The sequence below is a fragment of the Myotis davidii genome, unplaced genomic scaffold (genome assembly GCF_000327345.1).
Source record: "Myotis davidii unplaced genomic scaffold, ASM32734v1 scaffold408, whole genome shotgun sequence".
Classification (NCBI taxonomy): domain Eukaryota; kingdom Metazoa; phylum Chordata; class Mammalia; order Chiroptera; family Vespertilionidae; genus Myotis; species Myotis davidii.
The window spans coordinates 489,822-515,427 of NW_006299389.1; the positions used below are offsets into that span (position 1 = coordinate 489,822).

The 25,606-nt window shown below is 38.8% G+C and overlaps 1 protein-coding gene across 4 annotated transcripts in view; it reads left to right on the plus strand.

Annotated features, from left to right (window-relative positions):
* The window catches only part of KDM4C (lysine (K)-specific demethylase 4C), a 354,050-nt gene that overhangs the window by 46,664 nt on the left and 281,780 nt on the right, over positions 1–25,606 (plus strand). For all 4 annotated transcript variants that reach the window (XM_015571205.1, XM_006774842.2, XM_006774843.2 and 1 more), the window contains one exon: positions 13,102–13,295. In XM_015571205.1, coding sequence (XP_015426691.1) covers positions 13,102–13,295 — 194 coding nt within the window. The remainder of the gene's footprint in view (positions 1–13,101; positions 13,296–25,606) is intronic.

Here is a 25,606-nt window from a genome sequence, read left to right on the forward strand (position 1 = left end):
AATAGTGATGCAAATTATTAGGGACATGAAGTGATATATACAATAAAGGAAAGTTAGAAAAATGTTCACAATTCAATTGGGGGGGGGTGAATACACCAAGACAACTGTGTATAGATATATTGCCAAGACCTTGAAATGCCCATGTTGCATTGTACAGAGGTATTGTATTATGTAGATGTATTATATGCAAGTATTGTACACAGTTTCCCTCATAAATCCTCCATTTGGCCGTGGGAAGAGAGTGGCAGGTCTGGCTGAGATAGAGAGGTTGGGGACTTGCTTTCACACACAGCTTCTTAGCATGGGTTCCTCAAAATAAGTCCCCACTTGTCAGTGGGCTTTTGGGGTCATTAGAACAGAGTTAGAGTCATGAATCCCAGAAGTCTGATTCTAATTATGTTCTAATTAAAAAATTGCTTCAGAGAAAGATACCACTAAAATGATAAAATAAAATGACTTTCTTTTATTTGCAAGTTTTTAAGGAAGTTTGATTATTTGAAAAAAAAAAAAAGAACAAAAAATAAGAACTTAAGTTCCAGATGTTCTACAAAGAGAAAATCTAGTTTAATATTTAGGAAAATTATTGTTTTCTCTTTTTTTACTGAAGGAATAATGTTGAGCCTATGTATATGATCCAAAATTTTACACTGTGAAGAATGAAAACAAAACCATTAGAAATTCCTTTGTTCGTTCATTCAATCATTCACTCATTCAATGAAGAATGAAAGAAAAACTTAACACTACCAGGCCTCTGCCAAGTGTTATGGGTATGTTAAATCTGAAAGTGCCTTAAGTGAGAAATAGAAGTGAAAGAGAAAGGAAGCAAGGTGGAAAAACAAACAACTGGGAGAAACAAAAGATAACGTAGATAGAATTCTGTAGAGGAATTGGGAGAAACAGGTATATTCTTTTATCTAAATTGGGATTTTCCTGGAATTAGTTGTTATAAAAAGGCTCAAGTCTAGTCCATACTTTGGTGTCATTCAAAGTTGAAGTGGCTTCCACAGTGGTTCTCAACCTTGGCTGTACATTAGAATCATCTGGGAATCTTTTTAAAATCCTGATTTCTGGGCCTCATCCTCCGGAAATTCTGTTTCTTTGTTACTAATGTTGTGGCCCCACCCCATAACAAAGAAACAGAATTTCTGGAGGATGAGGCCCAGAGATTAGGATTTTAAAAAGATTCCCAGATGATTCTAATGTACAGCCAAGGTTGAGAACCACTGCTCTAGTAGGATCACAGCGGTGTCACAGATATTGATATATTACTCTATTACTATAATCCACTAGAGCACCGGTTCTCAACCTGTGGGTCGCTACCCTTTGGGGGTCTAATGACCCTTTCACAGGAGTCGCCTAAGACCATTGGAGCCCTAACCGGTTTGGCTCAGTGGATAGAGCGTCAGCCTGCGGACTGAAGGGTCCCAGGTTCGATTCCGGTCAGGGGCATGTGCCTTGGTTGCGGGCACATCCCTGGTGGGGAGTGTGCAGGAGGCAGCTGATCGATGTTTCTCTCTCATCGATATTTCTAACTCTTTATCCCTCTCCCTTCCTCTCTGTAAAAAATCAATAAAATATATATTTTTTAAAAAAGACCATTGGAAAACCCATATATAATTATATATTGTTTTTGTGATTAATCACTATGCTTTAATTATGTTTGATTTGTAACAATGAAAATACATCCTGCATATCAGATATTTACATTACGATTCATAACCGTAGCAACATTACAGTTATGAAGTAGCAACAAAAATAATTTCATCATTGGGGGTCACCACAACATGAGGAACTGTATTAAAGGGTCCCAGCATTAGGAAGGTTGAGAACCACTGCACTAAAGAATGGGGGAGTTACAGACCTATGGATTTGGTTACTAAGGAAGAAATGTATCAGTCAGGCATTATTTTGCAGTCAGTAATAGGGACCTCAGAATCAATGGCTGAAACAAATTAGCTCTTTACTTTTCATGTAAAAATTTGAGGCAGGCAGTTCAGGGCCAGTGTGTTGGTTCCATGTTGTCATTATAGACTCCTGCTCCTAGCAATTTCTTCTGCCATTTTCATGAGGAGGTCCTTACCCTTGTGCTCTGGTGGCTGCTCGAGCTCTAATCACATGTGATATCTGGTGGAGGGAAGCAGATGGAAGGGCAAAGGGCACCAAGACCTGTGCTTGCTGAGGCAGCCCTTTCAAAACTTTCTCTTGGAAGCCCTGCCCAGTGGTGACCAGTTACATTTTGTTGGCGAGAACCATGTACCATGACTAGCTTTAGCTGCAGGGGAAGTGGAAATGCAGGTTTTACCCAGCTTCATTGTTCTTTGAATTAAATGGGGTTCTATTAATAAAGAAGGTGAAAATAGGTAGTAAGTACTTAGGCAATCTGTCATAAAAGGTTCTAAGAGTGATTTTGATCATGATTTTTTAACTTTATGTATTGATTTGTGGGAGAGGGAGAAAGAAACATCAATTTATTGTTCCACTTAATTATGCATTTATTGGTTGTTTCTTGTATGTGCCCTGACCAGGGATTGAACCTGCAAGCTTGGTGTATGGGGATGAAGCTCTAACCAACTGAGCTACCCAGACAGGGCCAAGACAGTGATTTTGAAATATTGTGTTATGCTGTAGTATATATAATTTAGTGTAACGAGTTGAATGAGACATGGGACTTATTAGTCTAGAAAATATGAATACACTAGTAAAGATCATTGTGATTTTAATTTTCTATATGTAAAAATAACTTGTCAGGGTCTGAGTATGGGGTTTTACTGTGTTATTGAATGTTGCGATAATTGATCCTATTTAAAGAAGAACAGGGCTTCCCATAGTTCAGGTTTCCTTTAGGATATTCTCCAAGGGCTACGTGATGGTAGATTTGTAAAAGTTAACAATTGTGTTTATTATGTCTGTGAAAATTTTTAAATAAAATGCATGTTAGTGAGAGGATCCACGAGTCCTGCTATTGGGCTCAGCCATTATTTCCAAGTTATCTTCTTGGCAGGTAGTACTTTAACAAAACCGAAAGTGAAAAGCAAAATCACTAAGTTAGAGATGGTCCCTGACTTAAAATGTTTCGATTGATGAATTTTTGACTTTATGATGGTGTAAAAGTGATATATATTCAGTATAAATAGTATTTCAGATTTTGAATTTTGATCTTTTCCTGTACTAGTGATATGTGTATGATGTCCTGCTGTGATTCTGGGCAGCGGCAGTGAGCTGCAGCCAGGCGATCATGAGATCAAACAACTGATACTCTACAGTGTATTTAGTGTGTTAGAAGGCTTTGCACAACTGCAGGCTAATGTAAGTGTTCAGAGCACATCGAAGATAGGCTGGGATAAGCTATGATGTTTGATAGGTCAGGTGCATTTAATGCCTTTTCAACAACGATATTTTCAGTTTATGGTATTTTCAGCTGACGATGGGGTTATAACCCCATTATAAATGGAGGAGCTATACTAACTTTTCATTCCAGTTATTGGTGATTGGAAGGAAGTTGTCCCTCCATGATAATGTAAAAAGCATGTGGTGCAGAGTTGACTTTTTGGTTCATTGTTTGGCCATGTGACTCTAGGCACAGTAGAGTCAGTTTGAGTCAGGAGTTTGCCCTTGAATCCCAGCTCCACAATTATGAGCTGTGAGATATGGAGCAAGTTACCTGATTTCTCTTTGTTGCATTTTTCCAATCTTTAAAATGGCACAGATAATAGATGATAACGTGTCAACCTCATAGACTAAAATGAGAGGACATAAAACCCTTAGTTCAGGGTCTGTTCCATAGTATGAAGTGAATAAATGTTATTACTGCCAGTGGCAATATTAAATCAAAACAAGACAAAAATCCGGAGGCTGCAGTGTTGATTCTGACTCAGAATTGTGAGGAATTCTGTTCTGCAGTTGTCATTTATGTATAAGCTCAACCTGCAGCCCAGCAATTTATATTTTATACAGTCTGTCAAATCCATGAAGGTGTTTCTTTAGGGGTTACTGCTTAGGAAATGCCCCTGCTGTTTTCAAGAAAGAGACCACCATCTTCTTCTCAGTAAGATAAGGTGCCAGGACAGGAGTGGTACCATGGGGTGTGACACAGGAGATATTCTTTTTTTAATGATTTTTTTTCTTTATCATTTTTTGGAATGTGGTATCTGATTATCTACATGCAACATATTTAAGTCTTAAAGCAAAGCGATTCACTGAATACCTCAAATCCTCAATGAAGTCCAATAGCTAGAATGTTAACAGTGCTTCCCATGGGTCCCTTTTTCTATAGTCCTTCCCTGTTCTCCACCCCATCACCCTGGGGTGGCCTGAATGCAGGTATACCCCAGAGGTATTGTGAGTTTTGTTCCTGACCACCACAATTAAATGAATATTATAATAAAGTGAATCACATTAACTTTTTGGTTTTTCAGTGCATATAAAAGGTATGTGTACTCTATACAGTAGTCTGTATTAAGTGTGAATATCATTATGTCTAAAAACAATGTACATACCTTAATTAATAATACTTTATTGCTAGAAATTTCTAATGGCCATCTGATCCTTCTGTAACCTTGTAATCTTTTTTCTGGTGGAGAGCCTTGCTTTGATGTTGATGGCTATAGACTGATCAAGGTGGTGGTTGCTGAAGGTTGGGGTGACTGGCACTTTCTTAAAATAAGACAACAATGAAGTTAGCTGCATCGATTGACTCATGATTTATCTGTGATGCAGGTGATGCTGTTTGATAGCATTTACTCAGAACTTCCTTCAAAATTGGAGTCAGTTCTCTTAAATTCTGCATGGCTTTATTAACTAAGGTTATGTAATATGCTACATCATTTGTTGTCATTTCAATAATCATCACGAGGAGTAGACTCCATCTTAAGAAATCACTTTCTTTGCTAATTCATAAGAAGCAACTCCTCATTCATTAGTTTTATCATGAGATTGCAGCAATTCAGTCAGATCTTCAGGCTCTAGTTCTAATTCTAGTTCTTTTGCTATTTCTGTCACATCTGTAGTACTTCCTCCACTGAGGTCTTAAAACTCCCCCACCCCTAAGCCATCCACAAGAGTTGGAATCAACTTCTTCCAAACTCTTGCTAATATTGTTTGTTTTGACCTCTTCGCATGAATTACAAAATGTTCTGGATGGCATATATAATGGTGAATGCTTTCCAGAAGGGTTTTAATTTGCTCTGCACAGGGTTGCCAGAAACCTTTACTTTGTAAACAAATCATTCTCTGTGAAGTGCAATAAAGCAAATCACACTAAAATTAGGTATGTATCTATTGTGTTTGATTTCTTGCCGTTTGAAAAATAGTTTTTTCACATACACATATTTTTAAACTATATATTTGATTTGGCTTATTTTTAACTTTATTAAAAATAGTATCCCTTTATGTAGTCTTCTGGGACTTTGATTTTTTTCTTTTCTAAAATTTTTAAATTGAATTTATTTGGGTGACATTGGTTAATGAAATTATTTAGGTTTTAGGTGTACAATTCTATAATATCATCTGTATCTTGTATTGTGTGTTCACCACCCCAAGAAAAGTCTCCTTCCATCACCATTTATCTACACTGTAGACTGATTTTTTTTCACTGAAAAATAGGTTTCTCCTGTTTATCCATATTATTTTGTGAGCTATTGTGCAATTATTTTAATTGCTGTATAATATTTCATTTTGTGATGTTACATTTTATTTCTTATTTTCCTGCCAGGAGACATTTTTTATCTTTAAAAAATTTTTTATTGATTGATTTTTGAGAGAGAGGAAGGAAGAGCGAGAAGAGAGAGAGAGAGGAAGTGTAAAGAGAGAGAAAGTAACATTGATTTGTTGTTCTAATTATTTTTGCTTTCATTGGTGGATTATTGTATGTGCTCTGACTAGAGATAGAACCAACAACCATGGCAAATCAGGATGACATATAAAAGTAAATATTGCTACTATGAACATACTCCTCTACATGGTTCCTGCACATGTATAAAAGTTTCTCTAAAGCATTTACCTGGGAATGGAAATGCTGCCTTACATTTCCATTCCAGAGTGCAAAAAAGAAAAGTGATTTGTTTCAAAAGTAAGCAGTTTAAATAATATGAGATTTTTTTTTGGATAGGAAGAAGCAAAAAGAGCTATCATGTGACACATTGTAATTGACTTTAAAGCAAAAGGAATTTCACAGGGGTCTAATTTTATTTTTATTGTGTAAAGATCCTAAGGAAATATCAGTCTAGTTTAAAATGTCAACCAGACCTTTCATTTTAGTTAGTGAAAGGTACATTTTTCACATATTACTATCTGAAATGAATTGAAAGAACCAATCAAGTTGTATTTTTCTTTCTCCATGTGCATTATCTTTGAAACTTTGAGGGCTTGTTACAGCAATATGAATTAGGGGCAGTCATGTACTGTAGCCTAATCCTAACTTACCATCAAATTAGTGGCGATTGGGTGGATGGTCTTTTGTTTGGACCACAGCACTCTAGGTGTTGAGCGGGCTGTGATAAGGGTTTTAGAAAGAGATGGTAAGAGTCAAATGAGGAAAAGCAGAATCTTTAAAAACCCTCACCAAAGTTAAAAATTAGTATTTTTATTTAATTAGTTTAAGCGAAAATGCCTACAAAATACTGCACAGTAATGTGCTAATGAGAAACACCAGATCATATGCTCTGTTATAAAAATGGGACCCATGTCAGTATTTATGAAGGGATTGATTACAAAAATTGTGGTTTGCTAAACTGACAACACATTTACTACCGAGGAGACTGGCTGCTCTGTTATCAGTTTCAAACAAGGAGGGCTGGTAAGTTACTGAGCATCTTACTTCCATCTGTAAAATGAGGGTGTTTTGCTCTTGTTTTCCCAGCTTGGGGGTTATCCCAGTGCTTTTGAGATCCCTGTGCTAATGAAATAATTACCACGTACCTACAGAGTTTTCAGGCTTAGTTCTAGTTTTCTGGTTGGATGGCAGATATAAAGAAAATGTTACTTTACTTTTAAAAAAAAATTTTAAAATATATTTTTGCATGCATTGCCTTGTTCCTTCCTCCTTCATCCCTTTAAAATTGTTACAATAAGTGTGAACTTCTTAATACCTGCTACCTTTCTGCAAATGTGGCCACAGATGTTTTTTGTTTGATCCACAGTTTTAAAAGTTTGTTAATTTGGATTTTGAGCTTCACTTAAAAGTTCAGAACATCTAGCAGCGTTCCCAGTGACAGCAATAGACAGGAGCTAAGTAAGGGCTCTTCTGGACAGGATAGTAGATGGTCTCCAAATGGTCTTCACTACACTCCTTTTGATTTGCATCTGGTTGCGGTCACTCGCGATGTTACTTGCCGGCTCTTTGGGCACCTCAATGTAGCTTCTGCTTTATCACTCAGCTCTTCACTTGCTGATGTGCCTTTGGAACATGCTCCTGACAACCCTCTTTGAGGTAGGGTAGGCCCTGAGCCCCAGGGAATACAATGTAAATAAGCTCTGGTCCTCCCACCTTTTAAAAAGAAAAATGTAGTTAGAAAGAAATTCTTTCAAAATATTTTCATATGTACTTTGCAATCTTGTCTTTACAACTGTCCCTTGAGGTAAGCAAGTCTGGAATTATGTGCTGTTAGGAAGTCTTGGTCTCCACTTCTGATGCCATGGGCATATTTATTTTAAAGTAGTTCCACTGAGAGATTAGACCTTTTCTGTGGACATCTCAAGGTGGCCACAATTCTTGTCATGTTCTCATTGGCAGACTTGAACCCTGGTCACTGCTCTGCCATGAATGTTCATTGAGAAACCGTCAGCTCCTATAACTAGTGAGTGGCAGAGCCAGTATTTTGGTTAGAGAGCTTTCAACTCTTGTACAGCATGCTACTTTTCTGATATTGTGTCATTCTCTGAGAAAAAAATTCATTTCATTTTGCTTTTTGCTGGGTGAGGACAGAAGAGAGTGTGTGTTAACCATGATTTTATGAGTTTATTAATTTGTCTTTTATCTCAGAAGAACCTTTTTATAGTCTTTGATGGGTGTGCCCTCATTTTTATGTTCTTAAAAAGAAAAAAAAAGCCCATTCTCAGCTTGCTAGCACATTTGGTAGGGTTAAAAGTTTGTTTAAGTCTTCCCTCTTTTCTTCCTACTTTTAATCTTTTAGTCCATCTTCATTTATCAATACCTTTTGGGATGTTTTTAATTTATACCACCTGTGTATTTGTAGGTGACACAATCAAATTACATATGTGTGTCATAAAAACAACAGATGTGACCATATTCCAGCTGGAATATGGGTTCTTAAATGCCCTCTCCTTGTGGTTGGAGTTATTTTCTGTTTACTGAGATACGTTTCGGCTGAGGCACAGAGGGAACAGTGTACCAGAATGCCTCTCCTGGTGTGTTGTCCACATGGTACTGTTTTACAGAAGGTAATGGAGTATGTAAACAAGGCTTTGTGGTCAAACAATATTTGGGAAACACGGAGTTAAACAAAATTAAATAGGTTTCTATAGTAGGGCCTCTCAGAGCCTCGGAATACCTGTCAGCACTGTGACTAAGAGGAGGAGAAAAGGAAGCCAAGTGTTTCTGACCACAGCCTCTGGTAGGGCTAATGCCCCATTAGAAATAGTTTAGGAAAAATTGGTTTACGATGATATTGCGTCATTTCTCTGTATTAGGTAGGAATGATGCATTATTAGAGAAGTTTCTAATGTGTGTTATTGCTGCCGTGTCATCCTTCACTTTCCCAGTGACTGAATGCAGTCATTATAGAGTGGGTGCTGGATGCTCACAGTGCTGAGAAGAGGGTGCTCATTGGCGTGGAAGTGGCCCAGAGGGTAAGGGCTGTGGCCTCAATTTCGGTACCGTTTCTGTGGATGGTTATGGGTGCATCGTTCATGCTCTGATGCCAGTAACTCCCTTAAATAGCTCCTGATTCTAGTTATGCTATTGAAGACTGAAGAGTTCTTTTAAACTGCCATCTCATTCCCGATAGGTGGAAGGCAAAGGAAAGATCCTTGATAAAATTCTCAGTTACACATATGTGCACAGATCATGATCCAGTGATGAATTATTTCAGAAAACCAGACAAACAAAGTGTAAATAGACAAACAGAGTAGGACAGGCCTAGAAAGTTGGCTGGGTAATTGGGGTGAATATAGGGGAGAATCAGGAGGAAATATTGGCCTAGTGGAGGTCAGGAGAGTGACAAATACCCCCAAGCACCTGCTGTACATGTAGAAGAGCTAATTTGATGGGCAGAATCTGGAAGAGGCATTTGTCTATGAACTTGGGCCGGTGTGTAGACTTTCTGCTGAGATTCTATAGCTTTAAGCATTGAACAGTTTGGCAAAATTTTTTTTAAATATATATTTCATTGATTTTTTTTACAGAGAGGAAGGGAGAGGGTTAGAGAGTTAGAAACATCCATGAGAGAGAAACATCGATCAGCTGCTTCCTGCACACACCCCACTGGGGATGTGCCTGCAACCAAGGTACATGCCCTTGACCAGAATCGAACCTGGGACCCTTCAGTCCACAGGCTGACGCTCTATCCACTGAGCCAAACCGGTCAGGGCAGTTGGGCAAATTTTGACTTGTCATTGTGGTGCTTATTTGTAGCTGAGGTCTTTCTGGAGACCTTTATATTACACCAGTTTTATCACCAACCCCCAAGTAAAGCAGCTTCTACTTTAAGCTTTGCCAGTGTTTGTGTAGAACAGTGTTTGTGTAGAACAAAAAAAAATGTTTTTAGTTGTACCCCTGGGTGGGGAGAACGTGGCAGCTTTATGTCTTTGCCTGCCCTAAATTTTAGCTCTTTGGATCTTTGTTGACAATTGTTGCTGAGAGAGGAGGATGATATGTTGTATTTTAAAATGATCAGAACTGGAAGCATAGCGCTTATAAGTGAAGGCTCAGGAGTCAGGTAGATTTAGGTTTATCTTTGCCACCGACTACTGGCGAGGAGTATTAGGTTTCCCCATTTGTTCATTTAGGTTTAACATTACCCATGTTACCAGGTGTGGTATATAGGTATGTGTAGTATAATGAGGTACAGTGTGGTTAACGCTTCACCTAAATGATAGACTAGGCATACTCTGTCTGAGTTTGTTTAGGAGACTGATGCTCGGTGCTTGCGTAGAGCCTGTCCTTGTAGGCAGTTAGCCAGTTCAGTCAATAGTAGAGAACGGAAACTGGAGAAGAAATTTTGAAGTGGTAAATTTGTCTACAGCCTCTTTACACCTGCTATTCTTAGTATTTCAACCACTCCTTAAATTGAAATTATATGAAATTCCAATAATTTCTTGAAAAGAAGTTACAGTTTTAGCTTCATGCCAACCTTGGCCTTGCCCATTACTTGGCCTTGCAAAACACATGTTATTTGCCTATTAATGGGGATAATGTCAGTAATAAATGTTATAGGATTTAATATCTCTTTACACATGTTTGACTGTGATTTTGGGGGGAGGCTTTCCAGTAAGATTTACTAGAGAATAGTGGAGATATTTATTCTATCTGTTCTAAGAAATTTTCTAAACATTTTGTGACCTTTAGCATGCTCAGTGTTCCATGAATCTCTGGGAAGGTGCTAGTCCTCATGTTTTCGTGAAGAAAGACTGGAAGCTTAGAAAATCTCATTGTTTATTGCCCTGGCCAGTGGCAGAGCTGGGGTTATAATTTGGGTCTTCTGCCAGCATTCTTACTTCTCTGCCCTTATCCCCTTAGACCTGCAGGTCTGAGGATGTCAAATGAGTCAGCCTTAGTTATTTAAAAAAAAAATCCGTCAGTAATAAAGTTAAGATCTCTGTAAATGTAGGAGTTTCAGAGGAATGCTTTGTTCCTAAATTTGCAAGTTCATTCAGTTTAAAAATGATTCCTATAATATAGCTCTCATATTCATTATTCATATTCATATTCATTGCCTCCGTAATGACTTTTAAATAGGACTTTATTATTAGAATGACTGGACTGAAGTCTGATTGGACTTGGGTTAAGAGATTGCATCTCTATAAATAGAGATAAAATATTTTACATAATTTGATCTACTTTTTATGAAGTTTTATAAGTTGGAACTTAGGATCTTCTCTAAAACACTTACTTTGACCAATTTCCCAATAGCAAACTTCCCACTGGGGGGTTAAAGATAGAATGACTACTTAGGAGAATTTGGGGATTAAATTATTTCTGTTGGCACTTTCAATTATGTTAAGTGAGGCAGAGCTTCATTAACTGCTCCATCAACTATTTTTCTAACCCAAAAGCTTGAGAAGGTAAGATTACTACATTGATTAGAGAATAATCTATAGACCAGAATGAAAACAGAAAACCTCGTACATTTTCAGTGTGTAAGAGAAATATTAGATGTGATTGTCTGTGAGGCCATTGGCATAGTTATTGGAGAGGGCCTTATGGGTATACATCAATTAATTTAATGTCCCCCTTTAAAAAAAATGTTTTTATTGACTTTAAATTTTTTTTAATTTTTATTTTAAATATATTTTTATTGATTTCAGAGAGCAAAGGAGAGGGAGAGAGATATAGAAACATCAGCGATAAGAGAGAATCATTGATCAGCTTCCTCCTGCACTCCCCCTACTGGGGATTGAGCCCGCAAGCTGGGCATGTGCCCTTGATAGGGAATCGAACCCAGGACCTTGCAATCTGCAGGCTGACGCTCTATCCACTGAGCCAAACCAGCTAAGGCTTTTTTCTTTTCTTTTTTTTTTTAGAGAAAGAGACAGAGAAGGAGGAAGGGTGAGGGAGAGGAATATCAATGTGAGAGAGAAACATTGATTGGTTGCCTCCCATATGCACCCCATACAGGAATCAAACCCACAACCTGGGTATGTGCCTTTACTGGGAATCAAGCCAGTGGAGTTTTGGTGCAGGGGAAGATGCTCAACCAACTGAACCACACCAGCTAGGGCAATGTCAGTCTTTAATAGCACCTTGAATAGGTTGAGAAGGGTTTAAAGGCATTGCAGTTCCTTCATGATTGCATTGGAATGTCACATTATCTGATATTTATATTTTATTATGAGAAAGGCATATGGGAAAATACATATTCTGTATACCTTTTAAGTAATTGTGAATACTATAGTGAATTAATTGATTGGTAAGGTCTAATAAAATCAGAATCTTTTCCAAAAACCTAACTCTGTTTTAAAATTGATTTTTAGAGAGATAGGAAGGGAGAGTGATAGAGAGAAACATCTATGAGAGAGAAACATCGTCAACTGGCTGCCTCCTGCACACCCCCTACTGGGGATCCAGCCCTGAACCGAGGCATGTGCCCTGACTGGGAATCGAACTGGTGACCTCTTGGTTCATGGGCTGACGCTCAACCATTGAGCACTGGCCGAGTATAACCTTAACTCTTATACCAGCAATTCTAACCTTTTCTCTCTATCATCGCCCTTCATGTTGGGCTATTGTTAGAAAACTGTATCATTCCTGCAATTCTACCAAAGTTTGGAGAAGAGGTTTTTTTTTTTTTAACAGCTATTCTGTGTTTAAAATTCATAATCAACATAGAGTTTAATATTTACTTGAAGAAGCAATAAAAGCACAATGTGCTGTGGCTTAGGCTAGTGCTAAGAGTTTTTCCAATAGATGTAAATTTTTCGGAAATGATGTATCATGCTAAAATTGAATTGGATGGGGATGAGAGAGGGATGAAAGAACATGTATTTTGCTAGTGGTATCTTGAAATATTACCTGATGTTGAATATGACTTCTAAACTAATATACAAATAAACAAACAAAGTGGAAATAACTCAAAACTAAAAGGTGTGCCAAAAATAGAAAACACTCCAGATCATGTGCTTTGGAGAAATGATTGTTTTACTAATAGCAAGTGGGGACTTACCTTACATTTATTTTGGGAATCAGGAAGTCATTTGGTTTAGTTTTATACTAATATTTATATAGAATCACATTATGCTCATAATAACCTTGCAGAATTAATAATGGATATACATATGCTTCTTGAATAATAATTGATTTATTTTTCATTTTTAAGTGAATTAAAATATAGAGTGTAATAATTTTGGCACATGATGGTTTGATTAGTAAATGTTATGTTTACTAGTGTAATAATGTTTGATTTTTTTCTCTCTCTCTCCTGGTTCCAGGGTGTGGATGAATGGAACATAGCTCGCCTAAATACTATCTTGGATGTGGTTGAGGAAGAGTGCGGTATTTCTATTGAGGGTGTAAATACCCCTTATCTCTATTTTGGCATGTGGAAAACCACATTCGCGTGGCACACCGAGGACATGGACCTCTACAGCATTAATTATCTCCACTTTGGAGAGCCCAAGTCTTGGCAAGTTACATGTTTAATATTCATTCACTTTGGAATTTTGAAGTTTGGGCAAGGCACTATAATCTGTTGAAGAGGATGTTTTTCCCTTGGTGGAATCAGATTTAATATGAGCTATAAGAAAGTTTTCTACTGTAATAATGAATTGTCTTCCACTTTCCCCAGGGTTTTGCTCCAAGTCATGAAGCTAGTGGTGACTTGTCTATCTAAAGTTGCCTACAGACCGTTATGTGTGTGATGTGTTGATAGATATTTTAGTCTTGAAGAATTTGTTAGGCATCTTTACTTATCTGACCATTTGTTGGAAGGTGTATGGGAAAATTGACTTCCTGTATGTAAAGTATCAAATAATCTTAATAATCTTCCAGTCCAGCCTCCTCTAAATAAATGACCATTTCTATATAGTATGTGATGGCTGGAGGGAGAGGAGAGATACATCGCAGGAGCATATGAAGCATAATCTGGACAACAGGAAATTGGATGTTCTGAGGAACATTTAGGATACTCTTTAGGTATTGTGCCAGCCCAGCAGCTTTCTTGGTTCCTATTTAAAGAGAATGGTCTCTTTCAAGTTCTGCTGATCATGAGTTGAGATACAGTGTATAAGTTCTAGTCCAATCTTGCCATTGAGGTTTTATCATTTGGTGAAGTGAGAAATGGTAAGCTTTCTCCAAAAAATTCAAATATAGGAAAACTTCCTAATGATTGAAAATGACATCTAATTGGAAGGAAAGTATTAGGTGGAAGGGCAAAGTTCTTAGGATATACAAGAGAAATCCAGGCAGTTCTTAGCTTGCTATGGAGTTATTTTCATCTAAAAATACTTGCTGGGAAACTGTTTCCACTGAGCCAAACTGAGCAGGGCTGTTTAACTTATTTTAACCATTTGACTGCTAAGGAGCGCTATCACGCTCTTTTTATTTAAAACAAATTTATGTAAACAATTGGTATTTTTTAATTTTTGTTGTTGCAAAGCAATACAAGTGAGTTTATTGTATAAAAAGTGTTTTACATTTTTTCCCATACACGCGCAATTAGTGCCGCAGTTTTGGCATATGTCCGAAAAAATACGTCAGCAGCCAAACAGTTAAAGTAAGCACATTTAATTTGATTAATTCTTAGCATTCTGCTCTTTTAATGGAATAAATAAAACTTAAATATTTTGAATACATGGTGTAGGATGTTGAGAGGTTTTATGACAGTGTGATGGGATTATTCATTTCACAGTTATTTACAGGTGGCTCAGTTGTGAGCACACACTCTAGGCCCTGTGGGTCTCTATTTGTAATCTTTCAACAACTTTCTAAACATCTGTCATCCTTTAGTACTTTTGGGACTTAGCTCTTAGAGGCTTTGCGAAATGTTACGAAGTAGTGCACAGGCTCCTGGATAGTGATCTCCATGCTTTCTGACACCCCCTTTCAGAGTGGATAAAATTAAATGAAGTGGATAAATCAATGTGTTGATAAAATCTAGTAGTATTTAGGTAACTAGGTACTATATTTCCCTTAAGAAAAATGAAACGTTAGTAGCAAAACTTTCCTGGAGGTTTGTTAGATATTAATTAATGAGAATGCCTGGGACATTAATTTCAGTTTTTAGTGTTAGAGGAGTTTAGATGAGGTTCCTGCTTTCTTACAGAGAAAGATTATTTCCTCTTGTCTTGAGAAAGTATTATGTTGTCTCCTAAAAATGACTTAGGGGAGAATATTCTGGTCAGGGAAAAGACTGATTCTAGGATCTTGTGTCTTTGGGAAGGAGCACTGCAGTTTGTGAGAATAATTATGCTAGTGTCCAAAGTATTTCTTTCTTCCAGTATATATATTTTCAGCATTTAATTACTCTATTAGTTATTAAGTAAATAATCTCCATTATATGCATTAAGGGTAGATTTATAATAACACAATTATCTTTAACCTTGACCATTATTTATAATGGTAAAGTAATAAAGCACAGCAGTGAATATGACAGCTAATCTACATTCCATTTTCTAAGATAACTACTATAGGAAATGAGTGATATAAATGACTGTAAGTGTATTTCCCAGTAGATTTTAAAAAGATTATATTAGCTCAGTGTTAAATACTTTGAGGTAAACTCAATCATCATTAAAATTCATTCTAGTAATCATCATAATATATTTAAAGTGAGCTTTGAAAGTTGGTAGAAGCAGTACAAATTCATATAAATATTGGGAGGCAGGCAGTGTGTGTGTGGCAGAGCTAAGACACAAGGGACCAGCAATCAGGTCTCTAATCCTTATTCTGCTACTAACATCTGGCTTTGGACAAACAGCTGTACTTCTGTGGACTCTAGTTTTCTCACCCACAAAATGACAAAATTAACCAGTATGATCTCCAATCATAGGAATATTTTCACTTACTCTACAAAGTGAGAGGATGACAAAGTGATGTAGGTGTGTGTGCACTTGTGCACACACTGGTTTCCTTTCCTGCTTGTTGAGTTGGATCTGAAACAGTTGCCTTTACTCTTCTCCAGGGGTGACCTCTACTGAGCTTGACATCTCTTTCCTGGCTGTGTCTTCCTCCTCTCTGGCCTTACAGGCTGGCGATGAACTTCTGCTTCTTCTTCATCTTCAGTTCTTCATACCAAGTTTTTGATATGATTATTGCAAAGACTGCTGCCTAGAATCCCCTCCCTACTTCCATGTCTACACTGCTCTCCTCTGCCCCTGTATCCCTTAGATTTTTGCCTGAAGGCTTTTTAGATAATCTGTTTAAGGGCAGAGAAGGAAAAAACACACACATGTAAAGATTCTTGTCTAAAATGTAACTGTTAAGACACCAAGTTTCCTGAGATTTCTGAGTAGCTGTAGAATATGCACAGCCCCAGGTGGGAGCCCCGAGACATACTTTTATGGGCACTATATATGGCAGATTTTGCTTAGTAAGTTTTCATGAATACAGGGATGTACTGAGGAGACTTTCAGAGGGATTGGCGATTTATTTAAACATTTCTGGCATAAAGGTTTAAGGGCAAAAGAATGCTTAAAGTAAGCAGATAGAAAATTGCTGTGGCAGTCAGTGGTATTTATTTCTTTTTGGAATTAATATTGACTTTAGAACAAGAAGACCTGTTTTAAAATCCCAATCTGTCACTTACCAGCTGAATGACTTAGGGCAAAACACTGTACGACTTTAATCATAAATTTCTTTAAATGCCAAATGGAGGCATGATTTATTCACTGTCTACTTATAGGATTGCTAGAAGGGTCCAGGGATATACTCTGTATGAAAGTGCTTTGTAATCTGTAAAGTACTATCCAAATATTTATAATTACCATTATTTTAATAATTTCATATTCATTTTATGAAAAATGAATCCCTTTCTTTCTTTGGTCATAGTAATTACTTTAAGTCTAAACTTGGCATATAATAGATTGGAAGTTTCAAGGGTACAATATAATTCTCCCAAGCATCCTGTGCTTATGGTAGTGGTTAACTGCTAGGGGATATAGAATTAGATGATGTCTTGAATCCTCCTTTCCAAGTCCATGTCCAAACACAATGAGTAAGAGACTTTCAGATTTACTCTGTAGAGAATGAGAGAGGTGAGGTTGAAGAAGACATGTCTTAAGCTGTGGAAAGGTCTAAAATCAAGAGAGAAGGTTTTTCTGAATGTTATGGATTTGGTTAAATTTTATTCAACCAACTGAGATTTTGTTAAAATGCTATGCAGCAATAAGTGATGTCAGATGATTCAGAATAAATATAGAATTAGTTTGATGCTTTTTTATTGAATCATTTTTTAAAAAAATATGTTTTTATTGGTTTCAGAGAGAGGAAGGAAGAGGGAGAGAGAGAGGACATAGATGAGAGAGAAACATTGATTGGCTGCCTCTGCATGCCCCCTTTTGGGGATTGAGCCCACAGCTCAAGCATGTGTTCTGATTGGAATCAAACAGTGATCTCCAGGTTCATGGGTCTATGCTCAACCACTGAGCCATGCTGGCTGGGTTTTTTAGTGTGCTGTTATATTTGAGAGTACCAGCTGTTTGTTATTTTTATTTTCTCTTTTATTGTTGAAAGTGTTACGGCTGTCCCTCTTATTCGCCCCACCAGTACTGCGCTATTGTCTTTGTCCTTGGGTTATGCATATCTATCTATCTATCTATCTATCTATCTATCTATCTATCTATCTATCTATCTAATAAAAGCCTAAGTGACCTTCATGGTGAAATGACCAGAAAAACTGGTTGCTATGATATGCACTGATCACCAGCGGGTAGACGCTCAAAGCAGGAGCTGCACCCTGGTGGTCAGTGTGGCTGGAGCCTCTCCCGTGGACACTCCCCCTTCGTGCCCCTCCCCCATTCAGACCATAACCAGGATAGTGACTGGCATTGAGACTGACTGGGCGCTAGCCTGCAGCTGCTTCTCAGTCATGGGTGCACCGGTATCGTCCTAGGACAGGGGCGGAGACTGCAGTGGAGCGGTAGCAAGCCTACTGAGTGGCAGCAGGTGCAGTGGGGCCAGGATGAGCTGCCCAGGGCCTGGGCTGGCCCCACCCACTCCCCCAGCTGCCTGCCGCTTCATGCTCTACCACATCCCTCAGGGGATGTTGAACTGCCCATTTCAGCTTGATCCCCTGAAGGCCGCGAGGAGGGACCCCACAGGTGCATGAATCCGTGCACTGTGCCTCTAGTATGCGTATAAGTTCTTTGGTTAATCTCCCCACTCCCCCCTGCCGCCCCCAGATTCCTCAGTCTGTTCCATGGTTCCATATGTTTGGAACAAAATAGACCCAGAGGTAAAAAAGAGCACCAGCTCCTTAAAAAATTAATTCTTTATTGTTGAAAGTATTACGTATGTCTCTTTTCCCCTCCATCTGGCCCGCCTCCCACTCCAAGCCTTTAACAGCCTATTAACTGTGCCCATGGGTTATGCATATATGCATACAAGGTCTTTGGTTGATTAACCCTCCCCACGCCCACCCTGCCATCCCTCTGAGATTCCTCACTCTGTTCCATCTTCCATGTCTCTCGATTCACTCTGTTCATGGTACTTAGATTCCACCTAAGAGGAGCGTATCAGTTTTTGTACCAGCGTGTTGTGTTTTGAGTTCTGGCATTAGTTTTTAGTGAGATGAGACCTTGAGCAATTGTTAGATAACCCCAATTTCCTCTTGTTAGACACTCATATGGTTCTGATGCCCATTTTGTAACATAGTTGTGTGGAATAATTAAAATAACTATGTACATAGCATATATCACAGCTCCTGATATATCATAAGTGCTCAGTAGATGTTAACATATTTCATACAGTTACCAGATACATAGTGCATGTCATATAGAAGTTCATGTATGAGGTTATATATGACTTCATTGATTTTATATTAATAAGAATTCTTGATTCTAAAAGGCAGAACCCCAACTTAAGCAAAAAGACTGTTTTCCATTGTAACTAGTTGGGATAAGCTAGAAGCATGGCTCAATCCAGGAGATCAGATGCTCCTACTGGGTGTCTGTCTCATCCTCTCCCTTCATCTTTCCTGCCCTCCATTCACTCCTTCTCATCTCACCTCTACCCCTTCTTTTTTTTAAACCCTCACCTGAGGATATTTTTCCATTGATTTTTAGGAAGAGTGGAAGGGAGAAGGAAAGACAGAGAGAAAAATATTGATATGAAAGAAACACATCAATCGGTTTCCTCCTGCACAAGCCCCAACCAGGCCCGGGCTGGTACATAAAACCAAGGTACAAGCCCTTCACCGGACTCGAATCTGGGACCCTTTGGTCCAGAGGGTGACACTCTATCCACTGAGCCAGCCCGGTTAGGGTCCCCTACCCTTTCTTTTTTCTTCCTGGGATAGAGGAGAAGCTGTTTACAAATAACTATATATTTGATTATTGTTGCATTTTAGAATTCAAGTCTTACTTTAACAAACAAACAAACGAATAAGTTATATGGTGTCATAGTGACCTAAGCATCCTTTCCATCAAAATGTGAGCTCCTGCCCTAGCTGGTTTGGCTCAGTGGATAGAGCGTTGGCCTGCAAACCAAAGGGTCTCAGGTTCGATTCCAGTCAAGGGCATGTACCTTGGTTGCTGGCTCCTCCCTGGTCCAGCCCCTAGTTAGGGCTCATGCAGGAGGCAACCAATTGATGCGTTCCTCTCACTTTGATGTTTCTTTCTGTCTTTCCCTTGTCTCTTCCCCCTTTTCTAAAAATCAATGAAAACATATCCTCAGGTGAGGGCTACTCTATCTCATATAGATGTTTCTCTCTGCCTTTCCCTCTGTCTCTTCCACTCTCCCTAAAAACCAACGGAAAAAATATCCTCGGGTGAGGATTAACAACAAAAACAAAAACAAAAAACCAAAATCAAACGAACAAAAAAAAAGTGAGATCCTGGGTTGGGGAGAGCCTAATTGTCTTGTTCACTGGCACATCTTCTGTGCCTGACACATAGAAGGTACTCAATAAATTTTTCTTAAATGGACAGTTTCCTGCCCTAGCTGGTTTGGCTCAATGGATAGAGTGTCAGCCTTCGGACTGAAGGGTCCCGGGTTCGATTCCAGTCAAGGGTACATGCCTGGGTTGTGTGCTTGATCTCCAGTGGGGGGCATGCGGAGGGCAGCCAATCAATGATTCTCTCTCATCATTGATGTTTCTATCTCTCTCTCCCTCTCCCTTCCTCTCTGAAATCAATAAAAATAATTTTTTAAAAAATGGACAGTTTCCTTCTTGAGTTTCTTTTTTTTCCTTTAAACACCTACAGTAGAACATTACTTTAGGGATTGGACAGCTTGGTAATATTTAATGATACATTCAATTAGTAACCCATGCTATTAACCCCTACTTTTAACTTACAATTTGGTAAATTTAGTCTCATTAATATGTTCTCATTGCAAATGTTAGACCCGTGGTCGGCAAACTGCGGCTCGTGAGCCACATGCGGCTCTTTGGCCCCCTTGAGTGTGGCTCTTCCTAAGCCTTAGGAGTACCCTAATTAAGTTAATAACAATGTACCTACCTATATAGTTTAAGTTGAAAAAATTTGGCTCTCAAAAGAAATTTCAATCATTGTTCTGTTGATATTTGGCTCTGTTGACTAATGAATTTGTCGACCACTGTGGGTAATGGTAAAAGCTGTATCCTTTTGATAGTTTGTATAGAAAAAATACTCTTCAAAGTAATGGTGACTTGTTTCTGGTTTTATTTACTCAGAGAAAATTGCTTTATAAGTAAAAACAAGACTTTATTTTTAAATTTTTTATATGTCGATTTGAGGGAGATAGAGGGAGATAGAGTGCAATAGAAACATTGACTTGTTGTTCCACTTACTTATGCGTTCATTGATAGATTCATGTATGTATCCTGACCAGGGAATGAACCCACAACCTGGGGTATGGGGATGATGCTGTAACCAATTGAAATACCTGGTCAGGGTTCCCCAAAATATTTAATACTTTTAAAAATTGATTTTAGAGAGAGAAGGAGAGGGAGAGGAAAAGGAAGATGAAGGAAGGGGGATAGAGAGAGAAGGAGAGAGAGTGAGAGAGAGAGAAAAACATCGATTTGTTCTTCTACTTATTTATGCACTAAGTGGTTGTATATTGTATGTGCCCTTCCAGGGAATAGAACATGCAACCTTAGTGTACCAGAACGATGCTTTAACCTACTGAGCTACCTGGCCAAGGCCTTTAATACTTTTAAATCAAAGTATTACATAACATTAACTGGATATGTTATCTGATTATTTGTAGGCATATTATGTATATACTGTTAGAAAATATTTTTTAAAAAGATTTAAAAAATTGGAAATATGCCCCAAAAAGTATGGTATTAGTTTTGTGCTCATGCACTAGCTATTTTTATAGAGAAAAGAGGGTACAATGATAAATGATAGGAAAAATTTTTATTGATCATATTTTACTTAGACCAGAGCCTGACTTGGAGATAAACACAACCACATCCACATGCCTGTAGTCCAGACCCTTGCTCAGCATAGAGTTCCCTAAAGCAAGGGTCACCAACCAGTGGTCCGGACCACTGGTGGTCTGTGAGGTCTGAAAGGTTGGCAACTGCTGACCTAAAGGAAGCTCATGAGGTCTAGTGTTTGTGATTTTGAAAGTAAATCTCACCCTTTCCCCTGAAATGCTGAGATGTAACGCCTTTTCACTAACTGATGGGTAATTGTGGGTGATTAATATAAACTTACATTAATTAAATACTTTTGATGCCCCTGATAAGTGTAGTAGGGACTTGTAAATTTCTTCAGGATACCTCATATTGCCTTGTTATTGCTCTTTCACTTAAAGCAAACACTACCACCTACATGAACCAGAGAAACCTCTTCAAATGAAAAAAAATTGCTGAATCAAATCCATAACTCTTAGGAAAAAATCAGGTTAATGTAATGCCATGTAGTTAATGGAAAACAAGCATTAGTGTATTAGCTTTGCAAATTACTGTGGCAGTTCACAATTTTTTTTTTTTTTGCCTAGCTTATCTTTCCCCCCCATATTTCCCATCTTCCTTTTCAGACTGTTTAATCTTCCTCTTTAGGTAGTAGTACTTTGTAGAAGATACATATTATATGATATTTGTTTTGCAAAAATATTGTTTTGAATTGAGGATATAGGAAAGTACACCCCCCCGCCCCCCCGATTTCACTTCCACAGGGAGACTTGCAGATAGATTTGTTACTTCTTTGGGTCCATATATGTTCATTTTTGTAGGCTTACATTTCAAGGAGTAGGGCTTGACTAGTGTGATGAAGTTATGTTGTCTTTGGTAACTCCATTTAATTTAGTGATGTTGTTCTTTGTGTGCCAGGAATTACACTGATGACTTTAAGAAATCATCTCAGGTAATCCAGACAACAGATATTTCAGGGAGGTGTTTTTCTGTCCCATTTAAAAAACGGAGGACCATGAGGATCTCAGAGGGAAGTCTCTTCTCTCTTGCTCAAGTTTGTATTTACATTGGCTGCTTGAGAGGGTTGAAGTGGGAGGAGTGGGTGGCTCCAATGCCAGGCCGGTGGTGCTTCACCGGCTTGTAGGTGATGGAGAACTCACCCAGGTAGTGGCCAATCATCTCAGGCTTGACTTCCACCTGGGGGGGAAGGTCTTGCCATTGTATCCACCGCCTTGGTGCCCACCATCTCCAACTGGATGACCGTCACCACCTCAGGCTTCTCCATAGGCAGCGCCTCTTCCTTGTCCTTGCACAGGCGCTTCAGCAGCAATGCTGGTTCAGCCGCCGCTGCTGCGGGGTGCTGTTGGGCTGCCTCCGTTTCCCCATGCCGCCCAGTGGCGGTGGAGGTCCATGCCCACCCGCTGGCCGGTGAACTTGAGCATGGTCCCTGCTTCTGCTCCACTTCCGCTATCTCGTCGGTGCTGCGAAAGGACCGCCCACCGCCACTTATCTCGGTGTGTGGCCTTTATTTTTCCTCCTGGCTCATCCATCCCTGGCTGTATCGCCAAGAGGAGAGGTGCCCTGCCTGGGGAGGACCCCGGGTTTTCCCTGCGTGGACCCTGCGCCAGGCTCTGGTGTGAGTCACTGAGGCCGAGGTTGGAGGCGTCATTGTTGCCCGGGTCTGTGACTGCCCCGCGGTGGCGCCTCCTTCCTTGTTAATATTACAAAATGAACCTGTAAAATAATAGTCATGACTCTTGTCTGATGCCATGAAGAGGATTAGCCTAATGCATAGGTCATTTTAGAAGTTATAAAAACGGTTCGTTAGAAAGTTTTAGTCACTCCACTGTATTTTGTGATTGACAGTGATAACAGATTTGATAGTTTGCCTGAGCGAAATCCACAGACAATACACTTCAAATCTGATATAGCCAGTTGTTGTGAGTCCATCTCTTCTCCTTTCCTCCAAATGACTACTTATTTGAGGGGGCTCCATACACGGTTTATTTATTTGAGGACTAATGCATAAAGCTGCTGGAATTTTCTTTTGCAACATAAAAGAGGACATAGCATCCATTGCATGATCTCAGAAATCATTTTCTGATCAGAGACAAAAAAGCCCATTAACAATCATCGAAGTGTAAAAAAAGAAAAAAGTGAATGTTTTTCAGGATGACATGAATCAAAGAGGATTTGAATTAGAGGGGTAGTCTTCCTTGTCTTCAGCTCCTATAAGTTATTTCTCTGTCTACCTAATGAAGAAAATGAACTCTACTAAAGAATGTCAAGTGTTGGCAGAAACAGGTGACTGTTGACTTTTATTTTTTATTTTTTTTAAAGGCTTTGTAACTTGTTTTGCTGGCTGCTTGAGTTATCTTTGGGTAGCTCAGTTGCTTTGTGTCATGCACACTTCTGAAAGCTTCTCAATTCTCAGAGGTTTCTGACTGTAAGGAAGCTGAGTAGAGCCCTGGCTGGTGTGTTCCGTGGTTGGAGCATCAGCCTACGAACCAAAGGGTTGAGGGTTTGATTCCTGATCAAGGGCACATACCTGGGTTGCAGGTTCAATTCCTCAACTAGTTGGGGTGGGTTCGGGAGGCAACCAATCAATGTGTCTTTCTTATATCAATGTTTCTTTCTCTTTCCCCTTCCCTTCTCTCTGAAAAATCAATGGAAAAAAATATCCTCTAGTGAGGATTACCCAAAAACACACACAAAAAACTGAGTAGATAGTTTTCCCTTGAAAATTAAACTTTAATAACTGGAAATCTCCTTCAAAATGTTTCAGTAGTTTTATGGAGTTAATTGTGGTAAAGCTCTGTAAGCCAATTGTAGTAGAACCCTTTAAGTCACTTTATCTTATTCATGGATGGTATATTATCATATCAATAAATGATCATTTGGAAATAATACTATTTTTGAAGATTTCCATATAAGGTAAGATTGCTTTTTTTGGGGAAAATATTGGCTCTGGAAAATTTTTGTGATAGGCATATAGCTCCTAGGAGCATTTATTTTATCACCAATTATTTGAAGTTGTTATATCTTAGTTCCTTCCTGGCATTTTTTAATGTTTGAGTATATATGCAATTTTTAAAATATATTTTTATTGATTTCAGAGAGGAAGGGAGAGGGAGAGAGAGATAGAAACATCAATGATGAAAGAGAATCACTGATCTGCTGCCTCCTGCACAACCCACACTGGAATCAAAATTGTACTACCTGGTTCATAGGTCAAAACTCAATCACTGAGCCACACCAGCTGGGCTTTTTCTGTTTTATTAATGCTTGATTCTGTTATAAAACATTGCATCTTTGTTTAGTGATTTTTGGTTTTATTTGTTTCTTTTCTTTTAACCCTTACCAAGGATATTTTTTCCATTGATCTTTAGAGAGAATAGAGGGAGGCGGAGAGACACACACAGAGAGAGAAACATCGATGTGAAAGAGACACATCGATTGGTTGCCTCCTGCATGTCCCGTTTGGGGCTGGGGATTGAGCCTGCAACTGACCAGAATTGAACCTGAGACTTTTAATTTTTAAATTGTTTTTTAAAGGTGAGTAAAGGTAAGGACAGCTGGGAGAAGTATTGTTCTGTATGGATAGTGGAAGTTCTGTCTGCTAGCAGGCATAAAACATTTTCTTCCAAAAGTTGGATCACCATCCTGAGATTATTGTAAAGGGTAAGACTTCTGTTACTTCTTTGCTGTTGGCATCTTCGTGGTGATTGATGAGGGAACATGAATGAAATATGGGGCTGGAGAGCACAACTTGGACTTTGGTGTAAGATAGGCCTGGGATTGGGTGTCACCTCTGTTACCACTTTGTGTTAGCTAATTTCTCTAAGCCTTAGTTTCCCTGTCGATAAAACAGAGGTGTTAGTACCGGATCTTAGCACAAGGTCTGACATATTTTAAAGGCTCAATAAATGGTAGCTGTGATGAGCTCTAATCATGTTAATTATAATTGTGGTAGCTTTCAACCCTTTAGTAACTGAACTTTCAACCTTTTAGTAACTATAGTAAGCAAAGTCAGAAGCATAAGCTTATGCCAGTAAAAAAGGGGAGGGTTAGTTTAGAGTTGTGACCTGTCAGAAAACTGTCCCTGGGTACTTGAGCCCCATTATTCAGGGGAGATGACTGTGAGCAAAACAGCAGGAGGAAGAGGAAATAAACTAAGGAGGAAAGGGCTACTTCACACTCAGCCTCAGGCAGGGAGAGGGAGTAGAGGACAACACTGTTTTAGGGCTGACAGCCTAAGCATGGCACGGGCCTGGGACCTGGAAGGGTTATCCGCTCTATGCCCTGGGCTTGATAAGACTGCCCTGGATGTCAGACAGCACAGTGGCAAAGGTATAGGTAGGGGATGGAGCTGAGAACATTGGTGTCTGAGTATATTAGTGACTAGCGTCCCGGTGCACGAAATTCGTGCACGG